This window comes from Solea senegalensis, linkage group LG18 (assembly GCF_019176455.1).
Source record: "Solea senegalensis isolate Sse05_10M linkage group LG18, IFAPA_SoseM_1, whole genome shotgun sequence".
Lineage (NCBI taxonomy): Eukaryota > Metazoa > Chordata > Actinopteri > Pleuronectiformes > Soleidae > Solea > Solea senegalensis.
This window is the reverse complement of record NC_058041.1, coordinates 15803233-15829024: the sequence shown is the minus strand read 5'-3', so window position 1 is coordinate 15829024 and position 25792 is coordinate 15803233. Positions and strand designations below refer to the sequence as shown.

The following is a 25792-nucleotide window of genomic DNA, read 5'->3' as shown; positions in this document are numbered from 1 at the left end:
TCCTTCTGGATTGTTCGCACCTCCTCTCTGTTGCCAGCTGTGAAAGCCCTCTTCTTCTCATTGAGGATGGTTTTGACTTCCTTTGTTACCCACGGTTTGTTATTTGGGTAACAAAGGACAGTCTCCGGTGGGACGATGGTGTCAACACAGAAGTTGATATAGTCCGTCACACACACTGTGAGCCCATCAATGTCCTCTCCATGCGGCTCACAGAGCGTCTGCCAGTCTGTCACTTCAAAGCATCCCCGCAGTGTCTCATAGGCCTCATCAGACCATCTCCTCACGATCTTTGTGGTTACAGGCTGGCTCTTCACCACCGGCACATAACAGGGTTTGAGGTGAATCAGGTTGTGATCTGACCTGCCAAGTGGGGGGAGAGGAGAGGAGCTGTATGCCTCCTTAGCATTAGCATACAGCAAGTCAATGGTTCTCTCCTCTCTGGTGGGACAGCTCACATACTGTGTGAATGTGGGGAGTGTAGTGTCCATGGTGATATGATTAAAGTCACCCGAGATAGCAATGAATGCACTTGGGTGCTGAGTCTGTAGCTGGGCTATGGCAGAGTGAATAGAGTCATTTGCCGACGTCGGGTTTGCAGAGGGGGGGACATAAACAGCCACCATGATTACCTGTGAAAACTCCCTGGGCAGATAATAAGGTCGAAGTCCAACAGCACAAAGTTCCATGTTCGGGTCACAGATGATCTCCTTGATGGTGATGTGAGCGGGGTTGCACCATCGGTTGTTTACCAGCACAGCGACACCCCCACCTTTGCGCTTGCCGCTCTTGGCGCAGTCTCTGTCGGCCCGTACGGTGTGGAAGCCCGCGATGGAGACGTTGTCATCAGGAATATCCTGGTGCAGCCATGTCTCTGTAAAACACATTATGCTGCATTCCCGATACTCCTTCTGGCTCCGGGCTAGCGCTGTCAGCTCGTCCATCTTGTTGCCCAGGGACCTCACGTTCCCCATGATGAGAGAGGGGAGACACGTCTTAAATCTCCGCTTTTCTAACCTCCGCTGTCTCAACCCGTCGTTTTTCTTCTGTTTCAATCCTCCTCTGCGTCCCCGATGCGTTTTTCTCCGTAGCTCCGCTGGAACCTCTGCCGGTCTGTCCGCTGGGCCAGCCGGCTTCAGGTCGATCAGCTGTTCTCTGGAGTAAACAATCTGATCGGCTTGGACTCGTTGTGCTGCGATGCCGGTTTGTAGCAGTATCACAGCGAGCAAAAAGGCAATAATATTAACAACCAGCATAATTAAATAGAGGGTTTTAAATAAAATAAAATAGTTTAAAAGTAAAGAAGTTTAACAAGAGAAAAAACGAATAAAATACGAAAGAATAGGAAAGTTACACGGAGCGACTACAACAGGCTGCACGCGTGTTGACGCATGCGCACTAATACTAACACAATTGTGATAACCCACAATTGTGATAACCCACTAGGCATTACATTATAGACACACAGAGAAAAGCTGATGCAGCATATTTTGTGTATGAAACATAAAAAGAAATCTGCATTCAAGGACACGGTTGTCTTTTTTCAAAGCATTTATTATCAGTTGCAGTATGAATTTGAAGTCTGCCTTTATATTAGCAATAATACATGTGTCCCCTGATGTCAGCATCCCTGCATTCCAAGATATTTGTTTTAAGTTTTAATAAATCAGTTTGTGATGAAAGGAAGTCAAACGTAGTCCAACATTTTTATGTGATTACATTTGCTCAGGCAGGGCCAATGCAAACACTGCACCGTAGGTTAGAAAGAGTTCAAACTGTACAGTAGTAAACTCATATGCATTCAAATCAACACATATTCAGAACAAGTGATGAAAAAATATGGTGCAGCAGCTGAACTTTTGGTCTAATTCAGTTTGCAGGGCTGCCACATCTATAGTGAATTCAAAATTGTCCTTTGATTGTGAAAAACAGTGGATTCTTGATTTCATACAGAGGTAGACAGAAGCAGGTTTCTTGTTTCTAGCAGCTAACCCCATGGACTTTGTACACTAGCTGGCATATAAGCTAGTTTAAGTTTCGTATATTGGCAAAAAATAAAAGAAAAGAAGATGAAATAAAGGGGCCCAAGTCACACATAATGCCCACAAAGTGTACATGACTGTGAAAAAGTAAAGAAATTTATTTTTCTTGCGTTGCAGTAGCTATCCAAGGAAACTTTTTCGCTGTAAAAGCTTTGGGGGTGAATGCTAACTGAACATTGGAAAGCGAAAAGCATGAATAATGTGTTTCAGTTGAATTAATTGAACCAGTTTATTAATATGGATGCTGGGACCAATATGCTGGAGGATGTTGTCTGTACTAATTTATTAATTTAGTTGTAGAAAGTGACAGTTAAATCAGTTGTGCAGGGCGTTCAGGTTGCTGAGGTCATCTGGTTTTTACTGAGCGATAGAGTAGGGTATCATCTTCAGAGAGGTGGTAGGATATACAACCAGATGTGCTAATTATTTGACCTAAGGGAAGCATGTAAGGTGAGAACAGAATAGGACCAAGGACTGAACCTTGTGGAACACCACAGCAGTGAAGCAGATGGAAAATACAAATGACCCAGTGAGAACACTGTTGGCCATGGAGGACACAAACCACTCAAAGGTTTAATTTTGAGATCTCATGTATCTCATGTACAACTGGTGTGTCATGCCTGGGTAACACTGCATAAGGAGGTGACCTAAAAGGCTGCAGAGTCTAGAATCACACTCTAGTCCAGTGTTTCCCAAACATTCTATATGGGGACCCACTTTTTAAAGACGGCAAACTGTTGGGACCTAAATCGTTATATAAATCCCAACAGGGGCAAATTTGTGCATAATGTTTGATAAACTAATTAAAGCTTAATTTTAGGCATGTCATTTAAAAAAATAAATAAATAAATAAAACGGGAAAACGCTGCAAATTTGTTTGAGGACTCCAAAAACTCTCCGCAACAGAAGAGTTGTTTCCCCAGGTCTCTACTTTTACATGTCAACATTGCAATAGAAAAACAAATGTTTGCTTACTTTGGATGCAAATTCAGAATATCTGGGGGGAAAAAAACACACACCAAAAACAGCATAGATCTCTTCATATAGTAGATGGAGGGAATGTGGGATGATTGTGGTGGAAAACAGGAGGAGAAGCAAAACATGGGATGCACATTTTATCATTTACCAAAATCGTATCATTCATATCATATACAATACATTTAAAAAGCAGGAGTAGACAACTTTTTTTGGCTTATCATAATGTTAAAACTTTGTTGCACAGTGCAATGGGGATAGAAAAATGCCCTGTGCGTTTATATCGATCACAATGTACGGACTACTCTACAACTACTCTGCATTTAGTTCCCTTTTGGCTGAATGTTTGCAACTTCAGCACCAGCAACAACTCCTGCGAATAAAACACGATCCAATAAATGTAATAAAACGTGTCAATATCACTTGTGAGTTTCAGAGTTGGGGAGATTTGTTCAGGTCCTCTGTCACGTGCTTGTGCTCATCTGATGAGAGGAACTGAGCAAAGAGCGCCGCAATCCCAAAATGTGAGTATTTGAATAACCTGAGGATGAAACGTGACCATGGTTTGAATTACCACGGAGAGAAGGGGAGCTCAGCTCTCCTGAATAGGACACAAGCTGCTCTGGAAGTCTACCTGGAGACACCGAGAGGGAGCTCAGTCTGAAACATCCATTTTTGTGTCACCGGTTACAGAAATAAATAACCGAATAAAAGTCAAATATATCAGCGTGTGTTTATTTGCTCATGTGACCCCAAATGTCACTTAACACTGAACATGACAACTACTTTGAATGCTGAGTTTTACGTTGACGACGTGTACTGCTAATCTTAAAGATGCAGTGCGTCATTTTTGGTGATTTCTGTTGCTGTAGACGTTATTATGCTTCTGTGTGGTCTTCCTGCTGCGTCCGACGTCTGAAAACAGGCTCAGGCAAGGCAATACTATCAAACCTGACTGAGGGTGCTTTCATACCTGGATTTTGTCCCATTCAGGGAGTAATATGCTGCAACGCTGCACTTAAAAACCTACGTTTGATTAGTTTTCACACTGCAGTCTAGACTGAATTATTCTTTTTCTGTTCTCTGGATGGTGATACGCCAGTGCTCAGTATATTTCCAATTTGAGTGAGGAACTATGTTACGCCGAGAAAACAATGTAATAAATCTCGGGAACTGATCAGCTAAATCAACATTGGGTTTGAATGTTTGACTGTAAAAAAAAAAAAAAATCTGTGTTGATGTTAATGAATGAAGATTTGATGGAGATGTTTTGCCAGTCATCACTTAAGGTCCGTGGTATTGATGACTTTGACTTTGGTGCCTGATTAACCGAAAGCTACTGGCGGAGATAATAATGATAATTATAATAAACGCTCTGATGTGACTCCATGAACAGAAGTGAAAGAAACGAGCACAAGGGCAGAAGTGTTAGAAGTCAGCAGGGGGGCACAGATGGTGATCTATCAAATATGACTCACAGTATGAGCGGATGGATGGCTTTATTGGCGTTGTCCTCCTTCTTTCTCGCAGAAACGGACAAACCTGTCGAGCGCCTGAAAGTAAATATAAATACTGGAGAGAGTTTGCAAAAAAAGTGAATCAATAGATCGCAGTAATCCTTATTTACACACAAATGCCCTTCATTTTTAAAAGTTCATTTAAGTCTGAGAGGAAGTTAACGATCAGCATTCATTCTGCGCAGTTTCGGGGGCAGGTTGTCCTCGGGTCGACTCCCTACCAGCGGGATCTGGATGAGTGTTGTTTTCACAGCAGTGATGGTGCTCACGGCCGCTGGGAGTCTGTGCTTCTCCACCTCCACCTCCTCTGCATTTCCATCCAAGGACAACAGCTGGACCTGCTCCTCTGCATGCCCTTGCCTCACTATCGGGATGGAGCTGGACCGTAACCTCTGAATACTCAGCGGCAGGTCTCCGGTGCTGGAGGCCTTCCCTCCCGGCAAGGCCACACCTGTCTTCGACCCCCTCCACAAGTTCTCCTTCGTTGAGCTCATGCGCTGAAGTTTGCTGGGCAGCCTGGAGGCATAGTGGTCCTCCACGTGGTCTGCGTAGTCTGCTGACAGGAGCCTTTCCCTGCGGCCCCCGCGGGCACCGTTACCCAGCAGAGGAGAGGTGGGGGTAGGAGCGACGGGCAGAGGATTGGGCGAGGTCAGCGAGGACGTCTCCTCCTGTTCTTTGACGCTGTAAGGCGGAGTAGGGACCTCAAAGGTGTTGTGGAACTGGGAGTAGTCCACGCGGAAGAAACCCTCTTCCAGCGACATGACAGGGAGGAAGCGATGACCCCACAAGACTTCGTCCTCAGTGTAGGACGTCCTCGCCTGGCACGTCATGCCTTGGATGGAGAGACGAGACATGAGTGTGAAGTTTTCTGAGCTCATGAATACCTTTCTTTTTAAATGTTTGTTCTCATGAGGATAAATCGTTAATACTGTAATATTAACCATAAAAATACAGTATGTTTTGTTCATGAAGTATAATACATACTTAAAGTATTTATTTTGGCTTTTTAATGTTCAATTAAGACAGAGATAAATATGAACACATTTGACCATAATCAGGTTTAAAATGAACACACACCGAGTTTTATTGTGTAATTCAATTTGGAATTGATGTATTAATCAATATTTCCTTTCCTTTACAAACTAAATGCGAAACTAATCAGCGCTCCAGCAGCCTTTAAATCCAGGAAAAGGCATGACAGATGCCGTGTCACAGTAGAGCGATATCTTGTCTCATGTCATGAGATTACTGATATGATATTGCTCGGCCGTTGTCTTAAGGAATATTTCAAATAGAGACAAGGAAATGACAAAAGACAGACACGGATATTACAGACAAATCTGTAGAAAGTGGGCTTTTACATTCAATAAAAAAAGGGACAAACTGGCAGACAGGAAGCAGCAGCGCTGAAATCCTTTCAGGGGGGAAAAAGAGGGGAAAAGGAGACTGACATAAGAGTTTCTGTTAAATATTTAAAGATTAAAGAATTTTATTTTAAAATTTAAAGAACGATTTTTTTCATATTAGTAGGAAAAGCTCTATGCCTTAGGCTGTGTCAGGATGAATATATATATATATATATGTACATGAGTATAAATATATATATATGTATATATATCTATATATATATACATATGTATATATACTGTATGTATATGTAGATAGGATTTGCTAACCAGTGGTTTCCACAATGCCCTCAAGGATGACGACGATCTCAAACTGCTGGTTCATGAGAGAGCGCTGCGACAGATCGAAGAACGGGCTCTTGTTGTTGATCTCGTGACAGATGGTTAGAGGCGACACCAGGAAGAGCTGGTCCGCCCCCGTCCCGAAACCCACATCCAGTTCACACTGGTCCAGTGGCAGGAACTCGCCCTCCGGTGTCTGACGGGACTGGAAACACAATTAAGATTCAAATGTAAAATGTTGAGTCGGAACACAGAGTTTAGGGGATAGTCAAAGTCTGCGATCTTAAGAATATGCTTTTTCTCTCTGAAAATGGTTGTGACACTTTAGTGAAATCGAAACAAAGAATCCCAAACACCAAAGTCCCAATATATCACATCAGAACCTTGTGACGGAAGCTGCAGCGGCTCAACAACTCCAGTGTGCCAGGATGTAAAATTGCGGCTTTTCTCTATGGACTTTCTATAGCGCGGGGAGTAAAAGGTAAACAAAGCAAAACAAACTTTGGTTTCCAGATGGAAGAGGCTGTCTAACGGTAAGATAAAGTGGCAAACCTACTCTAGAGATAACAACGACTTAAGCTGGCATTCATTTTTTATTGGATAAGCGTTTCATAAAGCGGCTGACGTCTGTTGTCCCCGGCAGCCATGGCAGTGTGTCTCAAACTGATTCTTGGTGTGAGGGTCCGTGGCATTACCTCATACAACCACACTCCAATATAAATATATAAATGTACCTTTCAAATGAGACGTGCACATTCAAAATGTGGTTAATCTTAATGAGAAAAATAAGACAGACTGATAACAAAGGTTGCTCTGATTGGACTGGAATTCAGGAAGTCAAATATTTCAATGCTATTTGAATTCAAATATAAAATTGATACTGATATCTTCAGGGATGTTATGACCCAGAGGATGGCTGGTGTGCAGAGGACAAGACCCACTTCACTGTCCAGTAGGACGAGACTTTGCTCTGTTATCTATTGGAGGATTAGGATTATTTGCAGTTTGCACTGTCAGATGATGGAAATGTATTAAAGCACACACACTGACACCCACTAAGGCAAATCTGGACATACAGTTTTGTTTTTTTTCATATAGTGATAGATGGTGTAACAATACACACCCAGTATTGGAGGAACAGCTTCTTATCAGCTGTCAATGAAAAGCTCTCTTAAAAAAACTCGATGTTTCACATCGTTTTCAGTTCCTTGGAAGAAATATTCTCTGAAACTAAGAAAAACAACAAATGTGTATTGGGCCGTGTTTCCACCGAGTGGAATGGTTAGGTATACGGTGTAGTACGGTGCGTGTTTTTTACGTGCCGTGCTACAGTGTGGTTAGGGTGCAGCTAGACTGGCTGTTGTTGAGACACACACCTTTTTAAATGAAACTGTAATAGTGTGGATGGAGCCTTAAGATGGTCCGCTGCTTGCCTGCAGACTTGTTAACCACCACCACTTACCCAATCTCTTCTCCGAGAGAATGAAATGAAAGCATTAGCCCTAACATGACATTCAAAATGTCCTTTTCTTTACAGAATGTACAAATGTAATGTTTGCATAATGTTGGCTTAGCATCACTAAGATTGATATTATGAGGCGTGTTCATCTCCTTGTTGCGAGAACATTGAGGTACTTAAAAACTCTGGCCGGCCCCCAATAACAAGTATCATTAGATTATGGACACTCGTACTCCCTCTTGAGAAGCCCAGTGAAGAGGAGAAGCGCTGCAATCAAGTAAAGTAGCTGTTAACTTAAAAGATGGAATTAGGAGGGGAGGCTCAAGGAAGTGGAAAAGGGAAAGTTAGAGCTCATAAAACGCTGGTCGTGTCAAATGCATGTCTCTTGCTCCAGTTGTTACGTCAAGAATGATTTACACAGGAACATGTGTTTGTTATCCCCCAGGAGGCGAAAAACCATTAAAATCCACTGAGTACTGGCGGAAAAGGTTGGAAAAGAAGGAAATTTAACAGGTAGTTTTCTGGATTTCAGCAATGAAGTCTGCAGTGTCTTAAAAAACGTTTAATCTGCCCCGATAGATGGCCTCTGTGACCACAAAATGAAGTCTGTAAACCACTCTCGCCTGCACCAAATTCCATAGAAAAACATATGGATTTCACATCACAGTGCACAGGAGGGGTTGATGCACTGCAGTCTACACCAGTAACTTCAAATGTGTTATTTTGTAACTTTGGTGACTGAAGTCCTTCATTTGGATTCAGCAAAGTGACCGAAAGTGACCACACGAGGCAGCATCAGTATCAGCAGGTCCTGTGTCCCCTGCCAGCTAAAAATGCTGATTTTCTCTCTGGACTTTGGTGCTTGAGTGTGAGCAGTTAACAAACTTCAGTTTACAGTTGTAGAAGACTGTGTAAGTCCTGTTGTTCAGATATTGTAGACTTAAGCAGGGGCAGAATTCATGACCACGATCACCGTCAATCTAAATCCTTTGTCCCCGTAGATTTATAACTGACACCAAGTTACTTTCCTCTCTGACTCAAATTAGAGTTGTTCCGATTCCGATACCGGTATCAGAAATGCCTCCGATACTGTTGAAAATGTGGGCATCGGTATCGGCGAGCACTGGAGTCCGTGCACCGATACCGATACCACGTTATTTAATAGAGCTCTGTTAGCTCTGACACGGTTCTTCTTCGCCGCTCTTGAAACAGTTGCGCTGTGCTGTTTTAGAGGTGTGAAGAGGAACTGATCACCCGACACCTGTAGACAAGGAGCTAACGTTAGCACGGCGGTTTGGCAGTATTTACCAGTTAGCTCCGCTAGCTCTGTTAGCGCGCCTACAGTCAAACTGGAGCGGCTCGTTTTGAACGAAAAGAGCAGCGCTACAACTAACCAGCGTACCTGTGTCCTGCGTATGTATGCCTCTGTTTTTAAAGTTTAGCGTTACTTCAGAGACTCATTTTAACAATCTGGAGTCATGTAAAAATTATGTCACGGGCGTCCCTTCTCGGTCAGTCGTCATGGAAACATGAAGCTCTGCCAGTGCTGCGGTGTTTGGACCAGAGTCAAAACAAACGTACAAGCTGAAAAACAAAATAACATATCACTGGTAAATAATAAATGGCGTCCATTTGCTGTATTCGTTCATGTTTTACAGAGGGTTTAACCTGAGCCATACCTTACCACCAATGATAATCATATCACAGTCATGCAGGCGTAGTATGATATATATTTTTTTTATAACACACTGGTATCGGTATCGGTACTCTGTATCGGCCGACCCCCAGCACAAGTATCGCAATCGGTATCGGGAGGGAAAAAATGGTATCGGACCATCTCTAACTCAAATCAAATAACTCTCCCCTGTCACTTCATATAAACATGCATGCGGAGTCATTTCCACAGATGGCAAACAGACTGTCATTTAGATTCACAGCGATGCTGAGGACAGAGGAGTGTGACATTTCTCAGGAAGACGTGTGCGTGCACAGATCTGTGTCTCGCGTCGCTGAGGCAAAGTGTCACTCACCACACTGTTGCCAGCGATGGGCGCTCAAATGTTGCTCAAATAGAATAAAGACAACCGTTTGGTCTAGTGCTGTCAAACGATTCAAATATTTAAACGCAAAAGTGTATTTCAAATTCAAGGACTTTCCAGGACCAGTTCCCTAATATTCAAGGACTGAATGTGCTGACACAGTTTAAGGTGGGAGGGCAGCTTGTAGGAGCTGCTTCGCCCATGACTTCCATTTTTATTGAGTGGGATCATAGTCAAAGTCAGTCTTTGTAGTTTTCGGAATTTGTATTTGTATTTTCCCAGGCACCACGTCGCTATTCACTCTCTCTTGTTTAACGTTACTCGCTCGTTGTCCTGCATGGAATCTCACATTGACAGTGGAGTGAGAGAGACAGTGGACAGTGTCCACAACGACGCTAGTAATTATGACTCCACGTTTGTCCTAAGTACGTACATCAAGCAACGCAGGGTTGCTTGATGTATGTACTTAGCAAACAGTAGGTAGCGTCATAACAAACAAGGGAGACGTTTACATAAATATCAATGTAATTATCGATTATTTTACCAATCGTATTCAACCGATTATTCCATGCATTAAGACGTGTCTCTTAAAATGAGCAACCAAAACCAAGTTTTTTTTAAACTAATTGTTTGATTGCAGATTTCTGAACATATTTCGACAAAGCAAAAACAAATAATATATATATATATATAACAGATATAAATACAAACTGAATTTAAGTCATAATCTAAATGAAAATGAATATAAAAAATAACCATTGCCTTTATGTTGTGCATCCTAACTTTCAGAGTCTAACATAAATTTGAGTAGTCACATGACCAATAAACAAACACAAACCTCCTCATAGTGAAGGTGTTTATCTTCACTCAAACTGCTTTGAATCACTCCCTGCAGTTCTTAAATGACCTTTGAAACACATGTAAATATCACTTTATTGTCACTGGTGTGCCTCCATATACTGCTATGAGATCACACTCAGGTTACAAACAGTGGCTGCAGGAATGTTCTGCGTTAGCGTTAGCGTTAGCTTTGGGCTGTCCCTTCTCTTCCCTCATCACGGTTTGTTTTGTGCAGCTTGATGTTACAATACGAGCGCAGCCTTCTTTCTGTCTTCTCTTTGTGCATTGTGTTCCCGTCGCGTCTTCTTCGTCCGTGTGTGCCACAGTTTGCCGTTTTGTCATGTCCTGATTAGTTCATGTTGGTCCTTTATGTTTAGTTAATGTCCAGTCTTGTCGTGCACTTCCTGTTCTATTTTGTACTCTTATCTTTTCCCTCGGTTTTCAGATCCTGACTTCCTCCCTTTGAGTGATTTTTCCCTATTCCCAGGCGGAGTTAGATTGCTAACTCCGCCCCTCATTGGTTTCACCTGTGTTCCCCTAACTCATGTATAAACAGTCCTCGTTTCCCTTGTTCCTGACGTCCAAGAACCACGTCACCAAGTAAGTTTTTTGAGTATAGATTTTGATCCTCCTTGAGAGCGTCTTTTGTTTTTTTTTACCCTACTTTGGAGTTGAGGATTTAAGTCCTCCTTGTTGTGTTTAGAGCCCTAATGATCTTCTTTTTCATTACAAATGAAACTTAACAACGAAGTAGTACAGTATAGGGCAGGGTTGTCCAAAGGTTTTTTTTAACGAGGGCCAGATTTGAAATGACTTACAAATGAAAATTCTGCCTTTCTTTCACATCTCTAGTCAAATATCATGTTAGGAGGTGAATGCTGTCATGGCTGGGATGCAAACCCAGGACTCTGGTTTTAAAGCTCAATTCCTTACCAGCTGAGCTTATGGAAATGAAACGCTGGTTTCGTATTAAAATCTGACAGAGGGCTGCTTGGGTTAGGTTAGTAACAGAACATATTTTGGGTTTTTTTCCCTCTCTCTTGTGCACACAATGCAATCTCTCTGATTTAATTGAGAGTTCTGTACCCAGTCAGCACGCGGAGGGCTGCTGGGTCACGGTCACCACACCGTGCTGGGGTTAGAGGTTCCGAGTGTGGCAGCGGGTGAGTCCGCCCGGGGGGTGGAGGCAACGCCGTCGAGTCCATCAACCCTTGGAGAGGGTACGATGGAGGATGCTGAGCTTTGGTGGGGGGTTTCGGACGAACAGATCGGGGGTAGCACACCTCCAGGTGCGAATGTAGTCCAGACTAGAGCAGGGTGGGCGAGATCCTAATCACTTTCTGTTGTAATGACCTGAAAATGTATTAGTATTAGTCTATGTTTTGTGTAGTTTAAATGTCTTTGAGAAGGCATGTTGATTATTTATTTTTTTTAAACTATACATATTGACTGTTAATGTTATAGAGAACAAAAGTAGCTTGTTGTTGTACGGCTGTGTTCCTCATGACACAGGAATGAGAAACCCATAGATCCCCCCCACTGACATGACTGCTGCACCTACCACATCCAATTCCACTGCTACACAGGTGAAAATAGAGCGACAGGACTGAAGGAGCTCGTCGCTGAATATGCCGAAATCTAATTTAACAGAAGACAGACTTGCTTTAGTTTATTAAAATATTTAATTTAATTTTTGCTTGATGCAATGTGCATAAAGTTAAAGGATTGAAACTAATAAAATGGCAGTTTTGAAAATTTTGATTCAGTTTTATATGATGGGATATGCAGAAAGAATAGAATTAGGCTGAAAGGTCCATATTCAGGTTGTGCATCATGTTTTTGAAAAGTAAAGTAATATTGTTGTTATATTTCCGATTGATGCTTCGTCAGTTATTTTAAAGAAGTGTCCCTCTTACATTTCCATGTAAAATAGTTAAGTCTCGCTATATTTATTCATTATCAGCTTGTTGCCACGTCCTGCAACAGCACCATTTGTCAAGGCTGTTGGAAAAATTAGATTTATCAGTATTTATTTATATATATGTGTATATATATATATATATATATATATATATATATATATACATAAATATATACACACACACGAGTAGCACATTTTTGTATGCGAGTCCATGTGCTGCAATGGATTCTCTCACATTAGCGTTGATCTCCGCTCTGGTCCCAAAGTCATTTTTTAAGAGCCTGTCATGCAAGTGCCGCGTGCGTTAAATCACTGATGTCACCTGGAAGGTTTTTAAACGTGTAAATTGTCACTGAGATGCAGCAGACCAGGCTCCCATCTGTCAATGAGACGGGAAACCCATTTTCATAGCAGAGCTACTTCTTTTTCCTTTTTGGGTGTCGTGGCAAAGAAAATAAAGATTCTTGTGCCATATAGGGAGAGAGCAGCTTGACACAGAAGGGTTTTAACACGTTAAAAGCTTTGAGTGTTTTTGCTCTCGCACTGCCCCTAAACGCTCCATGCCACAAGGGGAAATTAATGGCCTTTGGAAGAAGATCTCATACAGAGTGCTTGATTTACCAAGTCACCTGAGATTCAGCTGGAGTAGAAGCAGGGTCTTCCCCTGGTGATTCACTTCACCTCTCTCTCTTTCTCTCTCTCTGTGTGTGTGTGTGTGTCTTCAGATTGTGAGGACATTTGTTTTTGGCTCAAAACCATCACAAGGTGCGTTTCCATCAACATGTTTCTGTGCACATTATCGGTTTGTGCATTAAAAACCTAAATGGAAACACATAAAAATAAGAATCTCATCATAGTTTTTGACCCTTGAGGGAAACAAACGTTTTATGTATAAATGGGGGAGAAAAAAAGAGCTGACGTTTAAAAATCACAAGACTGGCCTGGGCGATAAAATGATGCTGGAGCAGTTACTCAAATAATAGATTATTAATTGATGACTTAATTAATCGTCTAACTATTTTGATAATCGATGAATTGAATCTCATTTCTGGTTTCTTTGCTCCATATAATTACGGGGGGAAATTATAAGGATCAGATATATGCACTCTCTCTATATTGGTCGGTCTCGGTTGTTTTAAAGTGTGCAGTTTATAATCTGACAGGTTGACTCCAGCATCGATCCCTGTTCATTCTTGCTGCATCTTAGGCTGCCAACATGGCGGTTTGCAGATTTCATTTCGGTTTGTTCTAGACTTCAGCTTCAGGTCTGCAGATGAAATGAAGTTTGTGAATAAAGAGTAGGCGTAATAAGATACCGTCTCAGCATACACCCTTTTTCTTTTTCAAAACAATAATGAGCCACAACATTAAAACAAGCACTGGCTTCAGTTCTGTATTCTGTAAATACACAAAATAAATGTAATAAAGCATCAATAAATTGATTTGCTTTAAGATAAATGAAGTGTTCTTCCAACTAGATGTAGTCATAGTTATATTTTTGCTGTGCAATATTTGTGTATATTATTTATTACCATACCAATTTATTCTGCACAAAGTGGGAGCCATTGAGGTGGAATTTTCTTCTATTGTGTCTAAAAATATACACGTGTGTCTGTACTTGCAAGTGTGTGTGTTTCCACATTGGTCCTTGTGTATCTCTATGTGTCTCATGTGTTCACATGTAGCCTTTGAAATTACAGCTGGACATCAAACAAAGCCCACATGTAACATTTGAACCCCTCCAATCTCCCACCAACGACTACGCCACTGTCTTTTTGTCCACGCTTCTTCCCTCATACCTGCTTGTCCTTCAGACTGAGACAGTGGCAGATGTGACTCGTCTATCTGCTACCACTAGCCCTTATCAATTATCTCCTGCTGTTGACCAACCTGCTGTGACAAGCTTCTGTTGACATTAATGAGCACTGGCCAGCTGTCACTCAGTCTGCAGAGATGCAGTGATCCACTTTCTTCACACGATTGGCTATTTGTCTTGCTGCCCGCCCTAGAGAAACATCAATCAACCAATCGCAGTGGACTGCACGCAGTGCCGTGGATTTCTATTTTCCCCACCCTGTCTGATTCAACTAGCTTTTCTAGCTTTTCGTGGCTGAAAATGAGAACAAAATGGAGCAGTTGGTCGACCTCCATGATATGGAACTGGTTTGGCTTTTCCCCAGACGAAAAAGTGTGGTTACACCTTGCAACGTTTACATTTAAAGGAATATTTTACCGTTGGAAAAACGACTGTCTATTAAAACTGGGTCATTTATGTAGTAGAAATGTGAATTAATATTTGAAGCAAGTGCCTTCTTGGCCGAGAAAGGCAGAAAAGTTTAACTTTGGCTCATGTAGATGAACGACAACAGCTCCCAGAATGCACTGCGCTCGCTGCCCCGTGAGAGTCTCGCTGTCTCGAGCTTCGAAGCAGACAGCGCTAGTTCTGCAAACACACAAATACCTCGTAAATACATAATAAATATAAAAATACAAGACAAAATACTCGTCACCCGCGGCAAGGGGCCGGTGCTAGCCATGACCGGCGGCCGCCAAGGGGCCGGTGCTAGCCGTGACCGGTGCCCGCCGGCTTCTAAAGTAGGTATTTACCTTGCAGTCATATCGGTTTGAAAACTACATTCGATCATTAGCGGTTAGCGTAACTGTTAGCAAAGATGGCGAACACCGTTCTGTGTCCCCCTGGTGGCTTGTGAAGGTACTACAGGTGGGTCTTAAGCAACAAAAGGATGGGGTCATTCACATATGTGGCCAGGTGGGAAGACGATACGTACTAAAGCCACTAGAGGGCATCTTTACACTGTGGTAATCCCCTGAGGGCGCAAGGGCTTTTGGGTAATATCAGGAAAGACCCGGAAACAACAATAGATTTTCACTCAATGCACTCGAGGAGTGTTTTCAGGTGGACATTGCGGGTACTTTTGAAGGTGTTTGCTGTGTGTGTTGTCTTATGCACCGAGTTATTAGTAGAAATTGGAATAATATGGGTTGTTTTTTGTCCACTCCTTTGCTATAAAGAAGGGACTGTGTCCTGGTGATTACGGGCTGTAGCCCAGGTGTTCAGCTGTTGAACTGCGAGTGTGTTTGCGGCACATCCGAGAAGTTTAGTTTACATTTTGAGCCAATAAACCATCTTCAGGATTGGGTTTATTTGAGGTATTTGATTTATTTTTTTTGAAGATACTGATTTCTTACCCTTGTAATCCATTTTAATTTGTTTTTTATTCATCAGCCGTGTTCTTTCCTAACTGAACACCATTTTTCTTCTGTTCAGAATAAAGACCCCAGAAAGTTGCCTGTGTCCTGTGCTATTAGGTTTACTTTTGCCAGGCTACACATAATCTAAATTATGATTAGATTTGTAATAATTATAATTGCAAATCTACCGTCCACCCCTGCTCTTAAAGGTTTTAAAGTAAATCTCTATAAGCCCGATCAAAAGCCTTCGGAAAATAAACAAAACAAATGTGGATTTAGAGATTGCAATTATTGTTCTGATTCTGAAATTAGATATTTAAAGGCCTGATTATGAAATAATCTATGTATGAAATCTAAAATCATACTCTGTCGGCAGTGCAGGGGTCAGAGCAACACTACATTCGTTTGGTTTATTAATGAAAGGTGCATTAATATTAATAGGAATTGAAGGTTATACTGAGAATTGCCTGCTCCGTCACTCCGTACATTAAAATAGTGACCCTTGACACAACTGCAGTCTAACTGCATTACAATAATGACCTAAGTCATTAAATTGCAGCACTCCCCATTCTTTTGACTACATCTAAATGAGTTCTGGCAACAGGTGCCATTCAGATTATGCATCAGAATTTCACAGTAGTGTAAAACCACCACTCTCATTGTGCATTTTTATAAAAAGTACTGTATTGGTGTTTAAAGAAATGTTTATTTTTTTTAGGAAATGAGGGTTTTTGTGCTGATTAAAAACATGACCAAAGTTCATTTTTTGGTTGGATCTACAGTTCTCAGATCCTATAAGAATCTACAGCCCCAATCCCTGATGATTGATAGCAGGTAGCACACCACAGTGCGTTTGCATGGCTCCGTCATTAGGATTTACTGCAGCGCGCGTCATTTCTCCATGGCCACACTATATGACAGTGACCTTGAGATGTGTGTTACCTGAACACAAGCTATTGTTTCCTAAGTGCTGGTACAGTACAGTACAGTACGGTACGGAGTGATTTAGAGTCCGTTACTCAATACAATGTGACCCGTCAATGACACAGTTTATGGACTTTACCACAGCACTTTTATGTTCTTTAAAGACACAGTTCAATGTGGCCTCTATTGACCAATGGCACTGTTATATATCCAGCATGACATGCTGTAGTCTTTTCAACAGTGCAGTCCAGTCCTGCAACACTGGATTATTAATCATTATTAATATTTTTTTTTTGTGTGCTAAATTGGATGCCAACTATTTTTGTAATCGTTGAGTCCTTTAGTTCTCAACATGTTTGCTGTTCTTTGTGGTTGACATCCCAGCCTTCCAGTCGTGACAAAAAATAAAAATAAGAAAAGATTTTAGCCACTTACGACGGTGTATTAAGGCCACATTCAGAAAAAAAAATTCACAGACTTCGAGAATGAAGTAGTAAATTTACAAGAATAAAATTGTACATTTACGAGAACAAAGTCGTAAATTTACGAGAATAAAGTCGTAAATGTACGAGAATAAAGTGGTAATATTCAAACCTGGTGTTTTAGAAGAGGAGAGTTGTTAAAATGAGGGCCGTGGAGCATTTTGTGGAATTGTACTTTCGAATAGGTTTCACAAATAAGGAGATACTTCATCTTTTGGCACATCAGCATCACATTGTCATAAGTATCAGGACTTCAAAAAGTATATGCAAGAAAATGCATTTTTTCCGCAGAAAGAACCAGGCAGACTTGAAGGAAATGGCTGCTTTTGTGGACCAGCTGGAACTGGTCCACTGCAGAGTTACCATGGGTGGGTCATTCAGAGGGGTTGTCTTGTCTTCTAAAACAAAAGGTTAGAATATTCCAACTTTGTTCTCATAAATTTACGACTTTAATCTTGTAAATTAAGATTTGATTCTCAAAGTCTGTGAATTTTTTTTTTCTAATACTCAGTTGTAGCCACTTACCAAATGGCTTATTGACTAAAACATACACCAGTTGAATTCTGTGATATCTTAAAAATATGCGTGAGTTTTCTGACTGGAAAAAAAAAATCATCATTTACAGCTTGCATCGGACCCCTCTCCTACAAATGCAGGGGAGGGGAATGGAGGGCGGAGCCTCAGCAGTGAATTTTTACAACAGTGAGGATTAAGCGGTAGACGAAGGATGGATGGCGGCGGCGTTAAAATATGTACTCCCAAACTGTAGGGGGAGCTTTGAAGAGAAAAGGCAAAACAAGACAATAATCCAAAAATCCCAATATGAAATCGGATGAAAAGTGATGTTTGGAAAGTTAATTTCGGTTTGTCCTCTAAGCATGATGGATGGCATCGAGCGCGTTGCTCTTCAACAGCCAATTAGGAACGTCCTGGACATCTGACCTTCCACCAGCACACGAGTAAATGTGGCTTAAAAGGAAATTTAAATCATTTAAATGATCATCATTTACTGGCAGAAATCACAGTTTGGGATCATCACCTAAATCTAGCCATCTCATCTCTGTGGAGCAAATGGGGGCGGGACTAGATAAGCTTTTGCTTCTGCCCCTTTCCCTTTCAGTTATGTGTATTGTGTGAACTACACTAAAATGATGAGTGATCTAACTGACATGACCGAAATAAACATAAATAAATAAATAAAGTCAAGCACAGTTTTAACTAAAAAACACATAGGAGAAGATTCCCTCGGTGGGAAAGTTAAAGAGTAAATGTAATGTAACCACATGCTTCTCAGTAATGCATCTCAGCTGCAACAGCACTGCAGCAGTTGTTGCAGTGCTGTTGCATTGCTATGAATCGGAACTGATTAGAGGCATCATAGTATTGTGTAAAGCCCAGGGCCTAATTAAAGCCCCATGTGCAATTAAAAGAGGTAATATTGTGTCTGTGATATTGCAATATTGTGAGCCTGCCTCATGTGTGAATGTCCAGCTGCTCCTATTGTTTTTCTGACATAATGGAATGAAAGCAGTAGAAGTTACAAACAGCTGAAACACAATATGAAATTGACAGATTGGAACTATTATCCACTGTAGATGGAAAAAAAAAAGATATTATATCCGTAGCTTACAGTCAGCTTTGGCTTCTCCGTAATGCTGGGTGATATCGCAGCTCAAAAGCAATGTTTATTATTTTTTACAATATGAATTTTTTCTTATACTACAAAACAAATGGAGCTTGCTGCAGCAACACACTGTTCAAGAGGGGACTCTTTTCACTGCTGCACCACACAAATCCAAAACGAGAAATGACAGGCTGGACCGTGATGATTCCGAAACTTAAGCGGCAAAACAGGACAACACAAGCGAATTTGTACCAAAGAGGAGCCGGAGTCTGACGTTTTTAAGGTGTTTTTGGGTTTAAAAAGTCTGACGGGGACCAAACAATGATTCACTGCAAATAAGATTGTTGCTGTAGGCGGCAACACAAGCAATTTACTCCTCCACCTTAGCAGAAAACACGCCCTGGAGGACCAATAATGCACGCCGTTATGTTCGTTCACACACACACACACACACACACACACTGCTCCCTGTCTCTTGCTTGACCACTCACTTACACTCATGCATGAAAAAAAATAGCATTGTTGTTTTTATTTTTATTTGTAACTGAAAAGCGAATAAGGGTGAAATTAAAGTGAAAGTGTTTAACAAAGCTGGGAAGTTACATATTTCATGTAGTATAAATAAAGTTGAGTTTTCTAAATTTTGCTTTCCAAATGTTTTTCAAGTGCCCAAAAATAAGTGCCTTTTGGAAGGAAGAAGAGGAAAAATGAACCAGGTCTGTGCCAGTTGCAGCTTTCATTTTCACGCTCTCTAATAAGGGACGACCAAACGGAAATTTCAAAAATTAACTAAAAAGTGTCTTTCGCTGTGAATTAAAAAATGAAATTAGTTGTCATGGCATAAAACCGATGATCCTAGGTAGAGTTGGTAGTTTTAAATAAATGTTATACATAATTGGTATTGTTTATACCAGTGAAAGTGGTATTGAACCATCTGTAGTCTTTACCTCATTGTGGTCCACTCCGTAAAGGAATTGGTTCATTAGATCTATATGTCCTTTCCTAGCTTACTGCTCCCTGGGGGGACATTAATCTCATGTGCAGACAGTTGAAGCAGAATCTGAAGGTAAATATACAGCCCATTGACAGTTATTCTGCTGACTGAGGATTGAGGGGGGGGGGTTGTTGGGAGTTTGTGATGACCCTCAGATGAAGAGGTGGTAGGGACGAAAGAAACTAACGGCTGCAGCTGCAGGGGGTAAATGCATAAAATGGTCACTCATTAAACTTGTGATGAAGCCATAACCTCACAGCAAATTAAGAGAGAGACTCAATGCGTGCACCCATGAAACATAATGAGCAATTTTAGTTAGAGGCAGCCTTGACAATGGCGTCGAGCTTTGCATTGGTTTAATAATATTAACCTGTTTGTTGTGTCCCATAAAATATAAGAAAAGACAACATTCAAAAAAGTCTTGTTTCATGTACAAACCAAAATGATTCAGTTTGAATGTTTTCGAGGGGTTATTTGTTACTCGGAGAAAAGAAACAAGAACATTTAAGAAGCTGGAAAAAAAGTCTAAAGAGTATCTAAAGTGTTGACTGTTCATTTGGTCATTAGTAAATGACAATCGATGAATGATTTGAACTCTAATGTACATACATAGAATGGTGTTTGAACTGTTTCTCTGCTTAACAAGTGTTTTCTCTCTGTACAGATGAGTAAAAACCACAATATCCTGGTTTCACTTGAGGGCAAAACTTAAAGGTCTATTGGGTAAGAATTATTGACATCTAGTGGTGAAACCTCAGAATACAACAAAGGGAGGATACCTCCATTCACCCTTCCATTTTCCAAGATGGTTGTACAAGATGGCACCCTCCATATAGCAGCCCCATATTGCCTAACGTTTATATATAAGTCAAACGTTTTGAGTTTGAGATGGAGCAAGAGGCAGAAGCTCGCACTGCACCGAAGCAAATCCATGGTGCACTCCTCCTCCTCCTCCACCTCCTGCAGCTGTAGCTAAGGATGAGCTGATTTGATACTCCGTATCTTACTTGCTCCAAAGTGACTGATTCAGATCATCAGAAAGGTAAAATACATCAAATCTAACATGATTCATAAACCCTATATGACTTACACGCTTCACTAAAAAGCGCAGGGAAAATGCTGTAAAAAGAGATTAGGTCATGTTTGGTCTGCACCAGCACACATGCCTTTACACTGTGGTCCCACGGCACGGTTTAGGTTGGTTTTCCACTACAAGTGGGCGGAGTCATCACTGCACAGCTGCGTGAAACTGCCATGACTTTACACGCGACACACACAAACAAGTGACTGGGGTCTTGTAAAGCAGTTGTTTTCATTAGATTCAGTTAATTCAAACTATTTGTTCAGTACTTCCGTGATCGGAGCACAGACTCCGTCTGACACAACCTGGACTGAAATACAGTGGCAGAGTTTGTGATGCTGTCGCTAAATACACCAGACTCCTCTGTTAAATATTGAGACTTTAGACATTTCCCTGGTAATTGTTGGAGATTAACCCGCGATTTTAGGATTGTTCTTTCAGGATGTTCTGGATTGTCAGCTAGTAGCTCATAGTACCTACTCAGCACGCTTGGAACCTTGCCAGAGCAGGTACTATGTTAATGGTACACAACTAACCGTGCTCTCCTGAGGCGAGTCGTGTCGTGTCGAGCCAGTGGAAACACGCCATATGTTGTTTAAAAATAATTAAAGACTATACCAACTTATAAATGGAAGGAATGTCTGTCTGTCTGCCTTCAGCGTTAACTTTGGGCGTTGACTTCTGATTTGTGTCGGTCAATAAAGTCCGAGTCGACAACTGTACATCGACACTCTCTGTGTCATTAACAGTCCACATAAAAAAACAAAGAGTCAACATGCCTTCTCCAAGGCATTTCAACAAAACAAAACCTAGGCTTGTATTTTTCTGGTAAATTTAAGTGCATAACAGAAAGTGGTAAAAGCTTGAAAAGGTGCACAGAACGCACGGATGCTGCTTCAGCGTGCAAGACGCTGGTATTTTTACAGCATTATGGAAGCACATCCATACATGTGTGCCTTTGCTGCCCGTGTCTGTCGTCTTGTGGTTCGTTTCCCCTCCACGAGCATTACCGCCCTTTTTATGAAGTGACTATGACAGTTGGTTAAGTCAAGGAACTTGTGCCACTGACATCGAAGTGTCAACAAATCGGCTTTTCTGTTGATGCCCTAGTCTGCCTGACGTTTATTTGCAGAACTGTATTACAAAGTAATTGCCAATGTCTGGGTTGGGACCCACAGATAGGTCGTGGGAGATTTTTTTTGGGTTCCCAAACACATTTGCTGTATTGGTAATTGACTCTCACTCGCTCATTTCATCTTCTACCACTTAATCAGAAATATCGTGGAAATGATTTGTTTATCAATTCAAATTCTGATATAAGGTGTTCCAAACATGTTTTCAACGGACGTCGATACATTTTGCTCTTGTCAGCATTTTTATTGTGTAGAGCTTCGACTAACAATTGCTTTCATAATCAATTCACATGTCGATTTTTTCTTGATTAATAGAGTACTTATAAAATGTTGAAAAATGTTGATTGGTGTTTACCAAACCTGGAAATGATGATGTTCTTGAATGTCTTTTGTTCACAAAGCAAAATGATTCCGTTTTAATGATGTAGAACATATTCACATTTAAGAATCTGAAAAATCAGAAAGCTTATTTTAATTAATTTGCTTAATGGTTGCAGGCCTAATTTGGTGATTTGGGTTATGATATTTGACCATCTTTAAAAAGTGGCTTACATTTTTGTGCTCTTTTTGTCGACCAGGTAGACGAACTTCCATGCTGACTTTATTCCAAGCATTTTCTTTATTTAAATGATCTCTGCAGATCAAACTTCAAGTTTTTGGAGTCAGTTGGAGAATCTCATCTTTAACTTCAACTAACTGGTCTTATTCATATCTGCGCACTCGAAAAATGCCAGTAACTGCAGCATAATGGATTGGTGAATCTCAACACTGACTGATTGTAGTGTCATTGCATGAAGCAATGATTTTGCCAAAGTGTTTCTTGCTAAATGCATTGATGCATATTTATACTCCCCGCTCAAATAATCCGCACAGCGTCCATGTGACTGCAGCCTAACACGTGACAACCTTCAAACTTGGCAGGTGACTTAGGGCATCAGTGTGTGACTTCGACATTGTTTGGAAATGCAAGAGATATCAGTAAGAAAAAACTCTTGATATCAGTATTGGTGAATTCTGGACATATTGGTCACAATAAAGTGTATTATGGAGCCACCACCATCTATAACCTACCTTGATGAGTTTGCACCTGATCTGCGCGGACACCATGTGGCTGTTCCGAAGGTTCCCCACGCGGAACATGAGGCACAACTTCCCGTCCCGCTGCGAGATCACCGCGTCCTGGCTGAACATGAGCGTCTCTGCGCGCTTCTTCGGCTGCGACATCTTGATGAACATGCAGCCAATGAGGAATGCGTCCACGATGGATCCCAGCAGCGACTGGAAGAGGAAGAGGATGATGCCCTCGGGGCACTTCTCCGTGATGTAGCGGTAGCCGTAACCGATGGTCGCCTCCGTCTCGATGAAGAACAGAAACGCGGAGGGAAAGTTGTACACGTTGGCGACGCACGGCGTATACGAGGAGTCGTGGCCGGCGTGGCTCAGGTCGCCGCGGATGTACGCGATCACCCACCACATTGAAGCCATGACGAGCCACGCGACCGTGTAGGTGAGGATGAAGATGAGCAGGTTCCAGCGCCACTTGAGATCCACGAGCGTGGTGAAGAGGTCCGAGATGTAACGGCTCGTCTCTCCGCCGAGGTTCCCGTGCTGGACGTTACAGCGGCCGTTCTTCTCCACGAACCGCTGCCTCTTCCTCTTCACCGGGGCAGAGAAACTCATGCCCCGGTTGGTGTTCACCACCTGGTAATCCTCCCCAAATTTCCTCCGTATGGCTGACATTGCAGCGATGGATTATTGCGCAGAACGCCGGCGGCTCTTTGCGCAACTTTGGTTCCAAAGAACGCGCAGCAGCTGCAGCACTCAACGCGCCACTCGCATCCTGTGAGATGGAGACGCGCTTCTCTCGTGTGAATTAAACGCAGTAAGTGAGCAGAGATTCATGCGCAATGCATTATTCTGACTCCAAGAAGCAGGTGCCAACTTTTTTTTTTTCAGGTTTAATCCATGCATGCAGAGGAGGCAAAAAAAACACTTTTGCAATCACATGTGAAACAAAAGTCCTTGCTGTGGATCCGCTGCTGCAGCAGATGTTGCTCCTCAGTGGCTGCGCGTGAATGGCAGGGCTTTAGTGCGCGTTCTGGTGGGAGTGACTCCAAATGAGCGTGTGGAGGAGCTGCAAATGTCTCTCTGTCACAGAGGGTGGAGGTATGGAAGCCCGTTTCTGACGCTTTGCAAAAAAGATGGCACACCCAAGTCATCATTATGAGATACCAAGTCATATTTATTAGATGCTAAGATACTAAGTCCTAATTATGAAATACTAAGTCATAACTATGAGATACTAAGTCATATTTATTAGATACCAAGATATTAAGTCATATTTATTAGATGCTAAGATACTAAGTCCTAATTATGAAATACTAAGTCATAACTATGATATACTAAGATATTAAGTCATTATTATGAGATACTAAGTCATAATTAAGATATACTAAGATATTAAGTCATAATTATGAGATACTAAGTCATAATTATAAGATACTAAGTCATAATTATGAAATACTACGTCATATTTATGGGATACTAATTCATATTTATGAGATACTAAGTCATAAGTATGATATACTAAGATATTAAGTCATAATTATGAGATACTAAGTCATAATTAAGATATACTAAGATATTAAGTCATAATTATGAGATACTAAGTCATAACTATGAGATACTAAGTCATAACTATGAGATACTAAGTCTTGATTACGAGATACTAAGTCATAATTATGAAATACTACATCATATTTATGGGATACTAATTCATATTTATGAGATACTTAGTCATGATTACGTGATACTAATTCATAACTATGAGATACTAAGTCATAATTATGAGATACTAAGTCATATTTATGAGATACTAGGTCATAATTATGAGATACTAAGTCATATTTATGAGATACTAAGTCATAAATATTAGATGCTAAGATACTATGTCATAATTATGAAATACTAAGTCATATGTATGAGATACTAGGTCATAATTATGAGATACTAAGTCATAATTATGAAATACTAAGTCATATGTATGAAATACTAAGTAATTTTTCTTGTTTCTTCCCTTTCTGTATTCACCTAATCAGGTAAGAACATTAGAGCGAGCAGACAATGCATCAAAGACATCAGCAATAAACAACTATTTCATTTTTCCTCATCTTACTTTTAAATGTGTTTCCCATCATCCCAATGATAAAAACGCTGTTCCTGCTCTGTAATATGCTTTTGAAAGTGTCGGTTACCTGTGGTGATGGATGGCTATTTGGTTCCCCCTAGTGTTACTGCAGTGGATGTAAATCTGAGCTGTGTTGATGGCTCAACCACAGTACAGTGCACTCACTTACTAGCGTTAGAGTCAAGTTCACACAAGGTATACGGTGATCAGGCCTGGCCCAAGACTTTTTGTGACCCTAAGCGACATTTGATTTTGGGGCCCTTTATCAACGGCAATAATAAAGCAGTAAATGACATGATGTTTAATGGGAGAATTCTGTGATTGAAGCATACCTTTATCTTGCTCTCTTTTGTCTCTTCACCCTCTTTTTTTTCAGCTCCAGAGGGATATACATGTCTCTGAGACATTTTGCCTGCTCCTCTCTCTCGTCAATTACATTCACTGATGAGCGCAGTGTGCAAATACACATGAATGGTTGTGACTACCACTAAATTAATTGTATCTCTTTATAAAAGCCAGTAAATTGCATCATTTTGACAAACTGCAACTGGTAAGAATTCAAAACTCCCCATAACAATAGTGGACAACATCTGCATACCATTTTTCAATACAATTTTTATTAAAATTCTAATCCTTAAGCATGACAACCTCTTCTCCACTAACTAAACACACAGCT

The 25792-nt window shown here is 41.1% G+C and overlaps 1 protein-coding gene across 1 annotated transcript; it reads right to left on the bottom strand.

Moving 5' to 3' along the window:
• Positions 1-1530: 1530 nt before the first annotated feature.
• Positions 1531-24144, bottom strand: LOC122758856 (G protein-activated inward rectifier potassium channel 1-like). Its single transcript, XM_044013234.1, has 3 exons — positions 23001-24144; positions 6208-6424; positions 1531-5363 (listed from the first exon to the last, which is right to left on the bottom strand). Exons 1-3 carry the CDS (start codon positions 23667-23669, stop codon positions 4690-4692), a joined length of 1560 nt encoding a protein of 519 aa, XP_043869169.1. The 5' UTR covers positions 23670-24144; the 3' UTR covers positions 1531-4689.
• Between the last annotated feature and the right edge of the window lie 1648 nt (positions 24145-25792).

Coding starts and splice junctions, on each gene's coding strand:
- LOC122758856 (XM_044013234.1), bottom strand. CDS start 23,669: ATGTCAGCCATACGGAGGAAATTTGGGGAGGATTACCAGGTGGTGAAC. Junction 6,425..23,000: donor TCAGGTGCAAACTCATCAAG/GTAGGTTATAGA, acceptor TTGTGTTTCCAG/TCCCGTCAGACACCGGAGGG. Junction 5,364..6,207: donor GGGCATTGTGGAAACCACTG/GTTAGCAAATCC, acceptor TCTCCATCCAAG/GCATGACGTGCCAGGCGAGG.